This window comes from Lepidochelys kempii, chromosome 22 (genome assembly GCF_965140265.1).
Source record: "Lepidochelys kempii isolate rLepKem1 chromosome 22, rLepKem1.hap2, whole genome shotgun sequence".
Taxonomy (NCBI): domain Eukaryota; kingdom Metazoa; phylum Chordata; order Testudines; family Cheloniidae; genus Lepidochelys; species Lepidochelys kempii.
In genome coordinates, this window is record NC_133277.1 from 18,188,707 (window position 1) to 18,202,984 (window position 14,278).

General features: G+C 59.2%; 1 protein-coding gene across 2 annotated transcripts in view; it reads right to left on the reverse strand.

Annotated features, from left to right (window-relative positions):
* Nucleotides 1-8,386, reverse strand: part of PCSK7 (proprotein convertase subtilisin/kexin type 7) — a 56,430-nt gene extending 48,044 nt beyond the window's left edge. Inside the window, exons 1-4 of one of the 2 annotated variants that reach the window (XM_073321063.1) lie at nucleotides 8,249-8,386; nucleotides 2,166-2,678; nucleotides 1,197-1,331; nucleotides 5-170 (exon numbers count right to left, since the gene is read on the reverse strand). In XM_073321063.1, coding sequence (XP_073177164.1) covers nucleotides 5-170; nucleotides 1,197-1,331; nucleotides 2,166-2,666 — 802 coding nt within the window. In that variant the 5' untranslated portion in view covers nucleotides 2,667-2,678; nucleotides 8,249-8,386. Of the gene's footprint in view, nucleotides 1-4; nucleotides 171-1,196; nucleotides 1,332-2,165; nucleotides 2,679-3,384; nucleotides 3,893-8,248 lie in introns of those variants that run through there. The other variant, XM_073321065.1, reaches the window with a different exon arrangement.
* Nucleotides 8,387-14,278: the final 5,892 nt, after the last annotated feature.

Genomic DNA, 14,278 nt, shown 5'->3' on the forward strand with positions numbered 1-14,278 from the left:
ATACCTGCAATGCGGCTGCCGTAGGCAACTCCCACGGCACAGATGCCGTTGTTTGGGACAGCTGCGATTTCACCAGCGCACCGGGTCCCATGGTGGTTCCCGTTTTCTGCGTCAGGGCGAGGCATAGGGTCGGGGTCATTGGAGTTCAAATCATAGCTGCCTTCAGGGCTCTGAAACAGACCAACAACTGCAGCTTAGAGGTCTCCTTTCTTTGGAGAAAACAGATTTAATACCACATTAGCAGGCCTGGAAAGCATAAGCTGAAAGCTTAAAGAATGCAGAGGCAGGGGTCCATGTGGGTTAGTCACCAAACCCCATTATGTATCACTGTGGAAGGATATTAGCAGAACCAGCACTGGTGTCCTGATGGGCAGTGGAATGGTAAAGTCAAATGTAATGACATTTTAGCATCTAGAAAAGATGTCCTCCTCCCCATCCCAGCCAGTTCACAGCATACCCAGGATTCCCGGACAGTGACATTCACCTCTCCCCATGTAGCTGCTCTCTGCCCAGCCTGCCAGTAGAGACAGGGAACGTTTGCAGCACCCAAAGCCAGAGGCACCTCAGCCAACAGAAACAATTGCAAACAAAGGCAAAGTGCCCTCATTTCACCCTGGAGCAGGGGTGGAGAAGGGAGCAAACATGACCCCCACCTCTCCTTCCACAAGCGAGGGAAAGCTCCTTCCCAGTGAGCAGCCCTGGCTTTGCCTCTCTGCTTAAGGGAGCAGCTTGTAAGAGCTCCAGGTGGGCACCTCCGATACTCATGCCCTATGGCGAGCAGCTGGCTCGCCTGGCACAGCAGGCCCCAGACATCTGCTGCTCACTAGCAGTCTGTGCAGTGTTCATGTAGCCTCCTGCACACAAGAGACACACGCCAGGCCAGCCAGCTACTGCCACCAGAGAGCAGGAGCCTCTGGTTCCAAGCCCCGTCTCCCCCATTCCAGTGACGGGGAGGGACTGCGGGAGAGGACTTGCACCAACGGCACACGAGACACCGCCAGGGGGATTAAGTGGTGCTGCTGCTAATGGGCCCTGAGTCCTGTGAACAGCCATGCGGCTGCCACAATGGAGCTACCAGGTGAAGAGTTTCATGTCTGGGTTGAACCTAGGCAGCCACTTGCTTTAGGCGATTGGCTGCTCTTATCTCAGACCCAGCTGGGGCATCCCACTCCAGAGCCAGGCTGTGGGGTACTCACGTAATTTGGCTGTATATCTTGGATGGTGTGCTCCACGCCATCATCCACGACCACGACGGTCACGCCGCGGCCTGTCACGTTCCGCTCCCACACGCCCGTCACGTTGATATCCTTTCCCGGGGTCCTCCGATTGTTCTAAGCGCCGGCAGAAAGAAGGAGAGGTGAGCAACAGCAGAGCCGGGGCAGCGGCTGGGGAAGGAGGGTCAGAGCACACAGGGATCTTGGCTCCCAGGCAGATTACAGGAGCATTTGCTCTCAGTCATTGCTTAGGGGAGGGCATGAAGCTGATGGCTGGGAGTGCAAGAAGCCTTGTGACAGAGTCTGACTTTCAGAGACGATGAGCACCTAAAGCTCCCAATGGCCAGCTGGAGCTGTGGGTGCCTGGCACTCCCAAATCAATCAACAAAATCAGGCCTTAAACTGGTACCTATCCCCTGCAGCAGCAGGAGGGCTTGGGAACTTCCATACCAGTGTGAAATGCAGGACATTTTCCCGGCACAATGCTTTGTCTGGCCTCTGCTCAGGTTCGTGTTCTTTCTGCCACCTCCCTGTTCCAGTAAGAACCAGGACAGGTCAGTTTCCCACTCTCCCGGCCCAGTTGATTTCAAGTGAGCATGCCGCTGGTGAAAGGTGCTAGATCACCAGCCCTGGGAGCTGGAAGTACAGCCCAGAGAGAGGCAGGGCATTCCCCTGCCCTAGGGGAACCACCTCCAAGGATGGGACAGGAGCTCGCTGCCCTATCTGCCAAGCATGCCAGCCAGGGACCCAGCCAGGGCAGCGGTTTGGCGGCACGATCACTTGTGCGCTGGGAACTGGGCCAAACAGTTCCTTTGTTTCTCGGAGTAACGAAAGAAATCCCTTCCGATCTCCAAGAGGCCGCTTTCCCTCCCCCGTTTCCAGGCGAATCCCAGGGCTCACCCTGCTGGCACAGCGAGATCCCACAACCACTCACACAGGAAGGACACTCACCAGATGCCACTGATGGGGGAACTCGGGGTCATTAAAGTGCAGGCTGCGTTTGGAGCGCTTCAGAAGCTTCTGCTCAGAGTGCCACCGCACGCGGCCATGCTGTGCAAGAAAAGCCTCCACCCATCTCCTTATTGCCTCAGGTCCCCGTTCTGTCTGGTCATTCGGGCGGTGGGTGAAGAGGTATCGGCCCTTTAACTCCCCGATCCGGCCCAGGTTCACCAGGCCTCCCGTCCTGGCCAGTTCGTCTGCCTGTTGCTCCAGCTCCTCCTCTTGGGAGGCCAGCCCCTCCGGCACATGCAAGTGCACGGCCCAGGTTAACTCTCCAGAGCCTTGCGCCATCTCCTGGGTTTTAGCCCCAGGATCGAGTTCTGAACCCTGTGCAAGTCCATTTGGCCCTAGCAAGGGAGTCCAGGCTGCAGTCAGCCAAAGGCACGTGTGGACACACAGGGTGGCCTCCATGACAGCACTCCATAATGGCGCCTTCCTCCTCCAATGCGGCATCAGACAAGCGGGCTGCAGAGGGCAAAGATGGAGAGTGAGAGTCCTTCACACGACCAGGCTGGGCTTGGGGGCTTCACCCCCAAGCACATAACTGAACATCCTCTGGACCAGAAAGCCCCACATCCCTCCGAGAAGCTCGCCCTTAAAACGAAGCCAGGACTCTGCAGAACTCTTTGGTACAGCAAGGGCAGCACCAGGCTTCTTTGTGTGCTGACTGTCATGGAGTTAGTTGCCTTTCCAATAATGTTAGAATTGGAATTGAATATGCCACACCCAACCTAGGAGAAAATATCCTGTCATCTGGCAGCCATGAACCCATTGTGGGCGAGTGAAATTACTGCCTGCCAGACAAACTGCTGACTTGTCTCCTGGGATCACTGACCATTGGGCAGATTCAACCCGAGGCTCAACAGGGAAAAAAGTCTCCAGCCTTGGGTTTCCTTTTGAATGCCGTTGAGTGGCAGAACAAAAGGACAGTTTGCCTGATTGTTTCCTCCTCTGGCTCTGCTCAGACAGCTGTGCCCCAGCCTACAGGGAAGAGGCATGAGGCTAACAATATAAAGCTACACAGAAACAAAACATTACAACACCTCTATATTCACATCAGATGGACACATCTGAGATCCAGATCCTTCTTGGAAAGTCTCCTTAAACATATTCCTAGCCTGTCCCCAGCAGAAGGAACCCACTGCTTTCCTCTCTGTGATCCGACTCTCACCTGCTCGTAACTTGAGGCCACATTTCAAACTCCACAACCAAGGATCTGACTTTGGGTTTCGGTGGCATGTTGCACTGAAAGCCAGTCCCACTTCATGCAGGAGTGAGAATATTCATACCCTCCAGCCCCGCCCGCCTCTGACCCCATCATGTGCCTGGACTAGTGCATTAATAGTCACTGGAGCTCTGTGATACTTCACCTCACCAGCAGTTTAATTGTTAACGATTACACAAGAGCTTTCCCCCTACTCAGTTTACAAGCATGTGAAATACGTCAGTGGGGTGCAATTCCTGTCAGACACCATCAGCAACTAATGCTCATGATGGGTAAAGGATCAGGGAACAGGAAGGGAGGGGCAATTAAAAAAAAATCACAACCTATTGTGAAAAGGGAACATGAATGACTGTAACTGGCTTTTGGCTCATTAAAAAGTGTAATGGAGATAAAAGATCTCACACAAATGAATTGTCAACACTTAGTTTCAAGGGTGAACAAATCATAGAATCTCAGGGTTGGAAGGGACCTCAGGAGGTCATCTAGTCCAACCCCCAGCTCAAAGCAGGGCCAATCCCCAATTTTTGCCCCAGATCCCTAAATGACCCCCTCAAGGATTGAACTCACAACCCTGGGTTTAGCAGGCCAATGTTCAAACCACTGAGCTATCCCTCCCCCCATGAGACAGATAGGCTGCTAGATGGTAACATTCCATTGTCCACTGCATTCCCGTATCGCCATTATGAAGTGATGCACCACAAGCCAGGATCCAGAAGACTATCTGCCGATTGCAGGGGAGAGGGGGGTTTCCGTAGTGGCATGACGTTGCTGGAGACCAAAGCCAACCTGCTCACTGAAATATTACACTAAGTGGCTGAGTCAGAAAAGGTCACACAAGTTCACGGTTCATCTGCCTTTTCCAAGTGCTCCTTTTAAGCTCCAGGAGGCACAGACTCTGCACAAGCAGACCACTGTCAAAAACAAACAAAAAAGAACAAAAGAACAGCTATACTGCCTAGTCCAATATACCCTGTCTTCCGGCAGCAGCCAATGCCAGGTGCTCCAGAGAGAATGAACAGAACAGGGCAATCATCAACGGATTCATCCCCTAAAAGAACAGGAGGACTTGTGGCACCTTAGAGACTAACCAATTTGTCTGAGCATGAGCTTTCGTGAGCTACAGCTCACTTCATCGGATGCTCAAATAAACTGGTTAGTCTCTAAGGTGCCACAAGTCCTCCTTTTCTTTTTGCGAATACAAACTAACACGGCTGTTACTTTGATTCATCCCCTGTTGTCCCTGCCCATCTTGGCTAATAGCCATTGAAGGACCTATTCTCCAAGAACTTACCTAGTTCTTTTTGGAACCCTGTTATAGTTTTGGCCTTCACAACATCCCCTGGCAATGAGTTCCTGTGGTTGACTGTGTGTTGTGTGAAATAGTACTTCCTTATATTTGTTTTAAACCTGCTGCCTATTAATTCCATTGGGTGACCCCTGGTTCTTGTGTTATGTATCCTGCCCTCAGCTTCCCTTTCCATCTCAAATCTTTCAGATCCATGTCCAGTATTTCCCATTAGCACACTGAGTGACAAAAACACAATCACGCTGCAGACACAACTCCAAACCAACCCACTGGGTCAGATCAGGGGGCTAGAGCAGTGGTTCCCAAACTTGTTCCACCGCTTGTGCAGGGAAAGCCCCTGGCGGGCCGGGCTGTTTACCTGCCACGTCCGCAGATTCGGCCGATTGTGGCTGCCAGTGGCTGCAGTTCGCTGCTCCAGGCCAATGGGAGCTGCTGCAAGCGGCGCAGGCCGAGGGACTTACTGGCCACTGCTTCCAGCAGCTCCCATTGGCCTGGAGCAGCAAACCGCGGCCACTGGGAGTCGCGATCGGCCGAACCCACCGACGTGATAGGTGAACGAACCAGTCCGGCCCGGCAGGGGCTTTCCCTGCACAAGCGGTGGAACAAGTTTGGGAACCGCTGGGTCAGGGAATAGAACTGGGTTTCTTTCCCAGCTCTGCCATGGACACTGTTCCAACAAGGGTTTTAGTAAGGTTTGAATTTGTTCAGTAATTAAAGAGCCCTCAGAAGTCAACTTGACTGGATATATTAAATAATTAGTTAATTAGACAACACATAGCAGAAAGAGAGTAGATAGCACAGTCTGTGAGAACCAGCCCTACAACTGGCCACTTTTAGTCCATTTCCAGACTTTGTTGTATTTCATTAATTTTCAACTGCATAATCACTAACTGCTGCTTACTCATTTTTTGATTCCTGTCTACTGCAATTAGGACATTGCTTGCTCAATCGAAACAGTAGGGCTCTGTGTCAAAGGTTATTTTTGTGAACAGTTTTAGCAAATCAGTAACTTCCCACTTTTTAAAAGTTTCTGCAAGGCACAATAGCTGTCTTGTGAGCCAAAGTATCAGTTACACTCAATAGTCACTTCTCCTCAGTTTACCCAACTATAAAATGGGGATATTTATCCACCCTATAAAGATTTTTGAGGCTTAATTAACTTCTATGAAATGCTCCTTGACTGCACTTAGAAAATACAGAATATTCTCAGTAAATGGTTAACTGAGGCAGTAACAGCTTCACTTTGAAACTCACTCACTAACGTCCAAGTGGACAGGACATGCACAGAACTAATAACATGAATGTTCCTCTGAATTGACAGGCCTCAAGTTTTACTTATTATTTACCCTCTATTAAATGGTTTGTTTGAAGCAAAGCTATAGTTATGCCAGGAAAGCACTTGCATGATCTACCCTTGAGTTGTTCACACAGTATGTTTGAAAAGTCCATGCATGTAGCTCTTTATGCATACCCACTTGCAAGAATTACAGTGTTCATGTTTTCTAGTGCCTTGCGTATAACTGACAATCAGAAGTACCCCCATGAAAGTCTGTATAAGCATATTCACGACCTCTGGCAGCCCTAAAGACTTCACTATTAGGACTTATCTACAGACAGAAGTTGTACTCATTTAACTGAAGTGGTTGAGTACCAGCCTTTAGTTCAATTAGTGCAACTTCTGTGTGTAGGCACACCCTTAGAGTCATTATTCCAAAGAAGTATCATTGCATTTCTGTCATGCTCAGTGTTAGTCATGGGCCCTATTTATCTTGGTTCACACTCTGTTCTGTTCTAACCTGTAGGGTTTTGTAGTGCAGGTTAGAAAAGGAAAACAACTCAGAGCAGGAAGACCTGGGGGTGATTTAACCAGCAACATCAGCTTGCTCAGCACCCAGAATGCCTTTAAATTCTATGACTCCATGACACTCAAGAAAATCAAACAGGCCTAGATGTTGGGAGACGGAAACATGCCAAGAGCTGGGGAGCATGAGAACAAAGTATGAACAGCTCAGAAAGTGGTAGATAGTAGTTGGAGGAAATGTATTGCAGATTACAACTGCTAACTCAGCATATGGGATGCCTTTAGCCAGGTTTCTATCCTACTTCATCCTGAGATCTACCCTACCCCAAACAGGGTATTTTTATATGACTGATCTCCTCTAAGGAGGAAACTGATAGCTGTAAATTTCTGAACACACCAGCTGCTAAAACCTTCAAAGTTTCCCCACTTCCTGAAGAGATAGGGTGGTGTTGAAATAGAGAAAACAAGCAGCCAAAGACAGACCACCTGATAAAACTACACAAAGGCCGCTGAATAATCATATTTACAATAAGTATCAGGGGGTAGCTGTGTTAGTCTGTATCCACAAAACCAACAAGGAGTCCAGTGGCACCTTAAAGACTAACAGATTTATTTGAGCATAAGCTTTCGTGGGTAAAAACCCCACTTCTTCAGATGCATCTGAAGAAGTGGGGTTTTTACCTGAAGAATTGGGGTTTTTACCCACAAAAGCTTATGCTCAAATAAATAACATAATTACGATAGATAACATTTTGATTTTCTATAAGACCTTATTCTCAGATGATCCCAAGGTATTTTACACACAGTAATCATTGTTCGCAAGTCTCATTCCTGACTCATGTGGGGGAAAGGAGGCACAGGGAAGTTAAGTCACACAGCCACATCAGTGGCAGAGCAGGATAGCAACCCAGAAACTGTGACTCCCAACTGAGTGTCAGGCTATTGGACAGTGCTAGTCTCCTGGCTCTTTGCGTGCCCAAGATATTCAGGGATATATGAAAGTTCAGCAGAAGTGTCTTTGTCCAGCCCCCAGCAAACGGGACAGGATTAGCCCCTTCAGAAGAGGGTACAGTTTGCACTTTCCCAGAACCTCCTCCTAAACACATGGGAAGAGAGAGAGCTATTGGGGGACTGGAGGAGGAGGGGAGTCGGATAAATAACTCCTTTAAGGGAAGAATGAAATGCTGTCATTCTCCAGGACAAGGGACCCCTAACTCCCTTGCTCCCTTTTCCCCTGGCTTCCTCTGCTGGGCCCCCTACCGGACTCTGTCCCCACTCTAAGCTCTCTCTGCCCACTTCTTTCCTTTCCTCTCACCTTATGCCCGCCCCATGCTGCCCCCCTGCCCAGCTCCCTGACCCCTCGCCCGAGCCTCCCGCCTCGCCTCATTCCTGCTTTCGATTTAGTCCCTTTCCTGGGCCCGGAAACTGCCCCTGCCCCCCACTGCTCTGCCCTCCAACTGCCCCTGCAGCGCACCCCCTCAACTCCCCTGCCCCCCACTGCTCTGCCCCCCAACTGCCCCTGCAGCGCACCCCCTCAACTCCCCTGCCCCCCCCGCTCTGCCCCCCAACTGCCCCTGCAGCGCACCCCCTCAACTCCCCTGCCCCCCACTGCTCTGCCCCCCAACTGCCCCTGCCCCCATTGCCCCTGCAGCGCACCCCCCAGCTGCCCCTTGCTCTGCACCCCAGCTCCCCGCAGCCCTCACCGTGCAGGGAGCCTCATGGATCGGGGCGGCCCGGGGCGCTCTCGGTCCCTCCCGGCTCCGGCGGCTGGTCGCCCCGTGCAGCCCGCACCGGCCCCAGGATACAGTGTAGCCGATGACAGGTGCGTCACGTCCGCCCGTCCCGGGAACCCGCCCCCAGCTGCGCCGCGCCGCGCCGCGCCGGCCGGCCCCCGCTGCAGGGCCGGGGGCTCCGGGAGGGGTCCTGGTGGCCCCGCTCCCCTGCAGCGCCCCCGGGGCTGGCTCCAGGACCCACGTGGCCAGCGTGTAGCGCCCGCGGGCTTCGTTCTCGGGCCGCTGGGCGGGGCTCGCGCTGGTGGCTCTCTGGGGCCTGCAGCCACTGCCCCTGTTGGGGGGCCAGGGGCTGGGTGGGACCAGCTCCGGCGACTCTGGGGGGCACCCCTGGGAGGGACGGTGCAGCACCCTGTGGGGCTCCCCGGGCCCCTTGTAAGCCCTGGGCCCAGGCGCTCTCCACCCAGGGTGGCCAGTTGTGGTGGCTGTATTCCTGGAGGTTTCATCCCGAGCTACAGGTTAATCTTTGGTTCCTGGAGACTCCAGGCCAATCCCAGGGGTTGGGAACCCCGGGGCATGGCAGGGCTGTGTCTCCTCTCTCCAGCCCTGCACCCAGGTCACTTTCACTCCCAGCATCTCCCTGGGGCTGGGTACCAGCCCCCCCCGGGGACAGGCGCCTGTTTGACAGCAGCTCTCCCCCTAGGCCCTGCAGCTAGAGCAAGGGGCCCACGGGCGAGGGTGTGACCCCCGCCCAGTACCGATCAGTCACCGCGGGGGAAGGGAGTCAGTCTGGGTATTGGTTTGGGCGTGTCCCGCTGTCTCTTGACAAGATCTAATTCCCTGCTGGGGCTTGTGCTGCCCCGTCCTGTGAGCCCCGGGCAGGTTCCCGTGATCAGCTCTGGATGTGGCCGGGTTTGCTGGAAATCCCATGCTTGCAAAGGCGGGATTTCTGTAGAGCTCCCTCCCGGGGCGAGCTCTCTGGGGTCTCTAGCGGGTTCCCGGGGCGAACTCTCTAGGGTTTCTAGCGGGTTCCCGGGGCGAGCTCTCTAGGGTTTCTAGCGGGTTCCCGGGGCGAGCTCTCTGGGGTCTCTAGCAGGTTCCCGGGGCGAGCTCTCTAGGGTTTCTAGCGGGTTCCCGGGGCGAGCTCTCTGGGGTCTCTAGCGGGCTCCCGGGGCGAGCTCTCTAGGGTCTCTAGCGGGTTCCCGGGGCGAGCTCTCTAGGGTCTCTAGCGGGTTCCCGGGGCGAGCTCTCTAGGGTCTCTAGCGGGTTCCCGGGGCGAGCTCTCTAGGGTCTCGAGCGGGTTACCGGGGCGAGATCTCTAAGGTCTCTAGCGGGTTCCCGGGGCGAGCTCTCTAGGGTTTCTAGCGGGCTCCCGGGGCGAGCTCTCTAGGGTCTCTAGCGGGTTCCCGGGGCGAGCTCTCTAGGGTCTCTAGCGGGTTCCCGGGGCGAGCTCTCTACGGTCTCTAGCGGGTTCCCGGGGCGAGCTCTCTAGGGTCTCTAGCGGGCTCCCGGGGCGAGCTCTCTAGGGTCTCTAGCGGGTTCCCGGGGCGAGCTCTCTAGGGTCTCTAGCGGGTTCCCGGGGCGAGCTCTCTAGGGTCTCTAGCGGGTTCCCGGGGCGAGCTCTCTAGGGTCTCTAGCGGGTTCCCGGGGCGAGCTCTCTTGGGTTTCTAGCGGGTTCCCGGGGCGAGCTCTCTGGGGTCTCTAGCGGGCTCCCGGGGCGAGCTCTCTAGGGTTTCTAGCGGGTTCCCGGGGCAAGCTCTCTGGGGTCTCTAGCGGGTTCCCGGGGCGAGCTCTCTGGGGTCTCTAGCGGGCTCCCGGGGCGAGCTCTCTTGGGTTTCTAGCGGGTTCCCGGGGCAAGCTCTCTGGGGTCTCTAGCGGGTTCCCGGGGCGAGCTCTCTGGGGTCTCTAGCAGGCTCCCGGGGCGAGCTCTCTGGGGTCTCTAGCAGGTTCCCGGGGCGAGCTCTCTAGGGTCTCTAGCAGGTTCCCGGGGCGAGCTCTCTAGGGTCTCTAGCGGGCTCCCGGGGCGAGCTCTCTGGGGTCTCTAGCGGGCTCCCGGGGCGTGCTCTCTAGGGTCTCTAGCGGGCTCCCGGGGCGAGCTCTCTGGGGTCTCTAGCGGGCTCCCGGGGCGAGCTCTCTAGGGTCTCTAGCGGGCTCCCGGGGCGAGCTCTCTGGGGTCTCTAGCGGGTTCCCGGGGCGAGCTCTCTAGGGTTTCTAGCGGGTTCCCGGGGCGAGCTCTCTGGGGTCTCTAGCGGGTTCCCGGGGCGAGCTCTCTAGGGTCTCTAGCGGGTTCCCGGGGCGAGCTCTCTAGGGTCTCTAGCGGGTTCCCGGGGCGAACACTCTAGGGTCTATAGCGGGCTCCCGGGGCGAGCTCTCTGGGGTCTCTAGCGGGCTCCCGGGGCGAGCTCTCTGGGGTCTCTAGCGGGCTCCCGGGGCGAGCTCTCTGGGGTCTCTAGCGGGTTCCCGGGGCGATCTCTCTAGGGTCTCTAGCGGGCTCCCGGGGCGAGCTCTCTAGGGTCTCTAGCGGGCTCCCGGGGCGAGCTCTCTGGGGTCTCTAGCGGGTTCCCGGGGCGAGCTCTCTGGGGTCTCTAGCGGGCTCCCGGGGCGAGCTCTCTGGGGTCTCTAGCGGGCTCCCGGGGCGAGCTCTCTGGGGTCTCTAGCGGGCTCCCGGGGCGAGCTCTCTGGGGTCTCTAGCGGGCTCCCGGGGCGAGCTCTCTGGGGTCTCTAGCGGGCTCCCGGGGCGAGCTCTCTGGGGTCTCTAGCGGGCTCCCGGGGCGAGCTCTCTGGGGTCTCTAGCGGGCTCCCGGGGCGAGCTCTCTGGGGTCTCTAGCGGGCTCCCGGGGCGAGCTCTCTGGGGTCTCTAGCGGGCTCCCGGGGCGAGCTCTCTTGGGTTTCTAGCGGGCTCCCGGGGCGAGCTCTCTTGGGTTTCTAGCGGGTTCCCGGGGCGAGCTCTCTGGGGTCTCTAGCGGGCTCCCGGGGCGAGCTCTCTGGGGTCTCTAGCGGGCTCCCGGGGCGAGCTCTCTGGGGTCTCTAGCGGGCTCCCGGGGCGAGCTCTCTGGGGTCTCTAGCGGGCTCCCGGGGCGAGCTCTCTGGGGTCTCTAGCGGGTTCCCGGGGCGAGCTCTCTGGGGTCTCTAGCGGGCTCCCGGGGCGAGCTCTCTGGGGTCTCTAGCGGGTTCCCGGGGCGAGCTCTCTGGGGTCTCTAGCGGGCTCCCGGGGCGAGCTCTCTGGGGTCTCTAGCGGGCTCCCGGGGCGAGCTCTCTGGGGTCTCTAGCGGGCTCCCGGGGCGAGCTCTCTGGGGTCTCTAGCGGGCTCCCGGGGCGAGCTCTCTGGGGTCTCTAGCGGGCTCCCGGGGCGAGCTCTCTGGGGTCTCTAGCGGGCTCCCGGGGCGAGCTCTCTGGGGTCTCTAGCGGGTTCCCGGGGCGAGCTCTCTGGGGTTTCTAGCGGGTTCCCGGGGCGAGCTCTCTGGGGTCTCTTGCGGGTTCCCGGGGCGAGCTCTGTGGGGTCTCTAGCGGGCTCCCGGGGCGAGCTCTCTGGGGTCTCTAGCGGGTTCCCGGGGCGAGCTCTCTGGGGTCTCTAGCGGGCTCCCGGGGCGAGCTCTCTGGGGTCTCTAGCGGGCTCCCGGGGCGAGCTCTCTGGGGTCTCTAGCGGGTTCCCGGGGCGAGCTCTCTGGGGTCTCTAGCGGGCTCCCGGGGCGAGCTCTCTGGGGTCTCTAGCGGGCTCCCGGGGCGAGCTCTCTGGGGTCTCTAGCGGGCTCCCGGGGCGAGCTCTCTGGGGTCTCTAGCGGGCTCCCGGGGCGAGCTCTCTGGGGTCTCTAGCGGGCTCCCGGGGCGAGCTCTCTGGGGTCTCTAGCGGGCTCCCGGGGCGAGCTCTCTGGGGTCTCTAGCGGGTTCCCGGGGCGAGCTCTCTGGGGTTTCTAGCGGGCTCCCGGGGCGAGCTCTCTGGGGTCTCTAGCGGGTTCCCGGGGCGAGCTCTCTGGGGTTTCTAGCGGGTTCCCGGGGCGAGCTCTCTGGGGTCTCTAGCGGGTTCCCGGGGCGAGCTCTCTGGGGTTTCTAGCGGGTTCCCGGGGCGAGCTCTCTGGGGTCTCTAGCGGGTTCCCGGGGCGAGCTCTCTGGGGTTTCTAGCGGGTTCCCGGGGCGAGCTCTCTGGGGTTTCTAGCGGGTTCCCGGGGCGAGCTCTCTGGGGTCTCTAGCGGGCTCCCGGGGCGAGCTCTCTGGGGTCTCTAGCGGGTTCCCGGGGCGAGCTCTCTGGGGTCTCTAGCGGGTTCCCGGGGCGAGCTCTCTGGGGTCTCTAGCGGGTTCCCGGGGCGAGCTCTCTGGGGTCTCTAGCGGGCTCCCGGGGCGAGCTCTCTGGGGTCTCTAGCGGGCTCCCGGGGCGAGCTCTCTGGGGTCTCTAGCGGGCTCCCGGGGCGAGCTCTCTGGGGTCTCTAGCGGGCTCCCGGGGCGAGCTCTCTGGGGTCTCTAGCGGGCTCCCGGGGCGAGCTCTCTGGGGTCTCTAGCGGGCTCCCGGGGCGAGCTCTCTGGGGTCTCTAGCGGGCTCCCGGGGCGAGCTCTCTGGGGTCTCTAGCGGGTTCCCGGGGCGAGCTCTCTGGGGTCTCTAGCGGGTTCCCGGGGCGAGCTCTCTGGGGTCTCTAGCGGGTTCCCGGGGCGAGCTCTCTGGGGTCTCTAGCGGGCTCCCGGGGCGAGCTCTCTGGGGTCTCTAGCGGGTTCCCGGGGCGAGCTCTCTGGGGTCTCTAGCGGGTTCCCGGGGCGAGCTCTCTGGGGTTTCTAGCGGGTTCCCGGGGCGAGCTCTCTGGGGTTTCTAGCGGGTTCCCGGGGCGAGCTCTCTGGGGTCTCTAGCGGGCTCCCGGGGCGAGCTCTCTGGGGTCTCTAGCGGGCTCCCGGGGCGAGCTCTCTGGGGTCTCTAGCGGGTTCCCGGGGCGAGCTCTCTGGGGTCTCTAGCGGGCTCCCGGGGCGAGCTCTCTGGGGTCTCTAGCGGGTTCCCGGGGCGAGCTCTCTGGGGTCTCTAGCGGGCTCCCGGGGCGAGCTCTCTGGGGTCTCTAGCGGGCTCCCGGGGCGAGCTCTCTGGGGTCTCTAGCGGGCTCCCGGGGCGAGCTCTCTGGGGTCTCTAGCGGGCTCCCGGGGCGAGCTCTCTGGGGTCTCTAGCGGGCTCCCGGGGCGAGCTCTCTGGGGTCTCTAGCGGGTTCCCGGGGCGAGCTCTCTGGGGTCTCTAGCGGGTTCCCGGGGCGAGCTCTCTGGGGTCTCTAGCGGGCTCCCGGGGCGAGCTCTCTGGGGTCTCTAGCGGGTTCCCGGGGCGAGCTCTCTGGGGTCTCTAGCGGGTTCCCGGGGCGAGCTCTCTGGGGTTTCTAGCGGGTTCCCGGGGCGAGCTCTCTGGGGTTTCTAGCGGGTTCCCGGGGCGAGCTCTCTGGGGTCTCTAGCGGGCTCCCGGGGCGAGCTCTCTGGGGTCTCTAGCGGGTTCCCGGGGCGAGCTCTCTGGGGTCTCTAGCGGGCTCCCGGGGCGAGCTCTCTGGGGTCTCTAGCGGGCTCCCGGGGCGAGCTCTCTGGGGTCTCTAGCGGGCTCCCGGGGCGAGCTCTCTGGGGTCTCTAGCGGGCTCCCGGGGCGAGCTCTCTGGGGTCTCTAGCGGGCTCCCGGGGCGAGCTCTCTGGGGTCTCTAGCGGGCTCCCGGGGCGAGCTCTCTGGGGTCTCTAGCGGGCTCCCGGGGCGAGCTCTCTGGGGTCTCTAGCGGGTTCCCGGGGCGAGCTCTCTGGGGTCTCTAGCGGGTTCCCGGGGCGAGCTCTCTGGGGTCTCTTGCGGGTTCCCGGGGCGAGCTCTGTGGGGTCTCTAGCGGGCTCCCGGGGCGAGCTCTCTGGGGTCTCTAGCGGGTTCCCGGGGCGAGCTCTCTGGGGTCTCTAGCGGGCTCCCGGGGCGAGCTCTCTGGGGTCTCTAGCGGGCTCCCGGGGCGAGCTCTCTGGGGTCTCTAGCGGGTTCCCGGGGCGAGCTCTCTGGGGTCTCTAGCGGGCTCCCGGGGC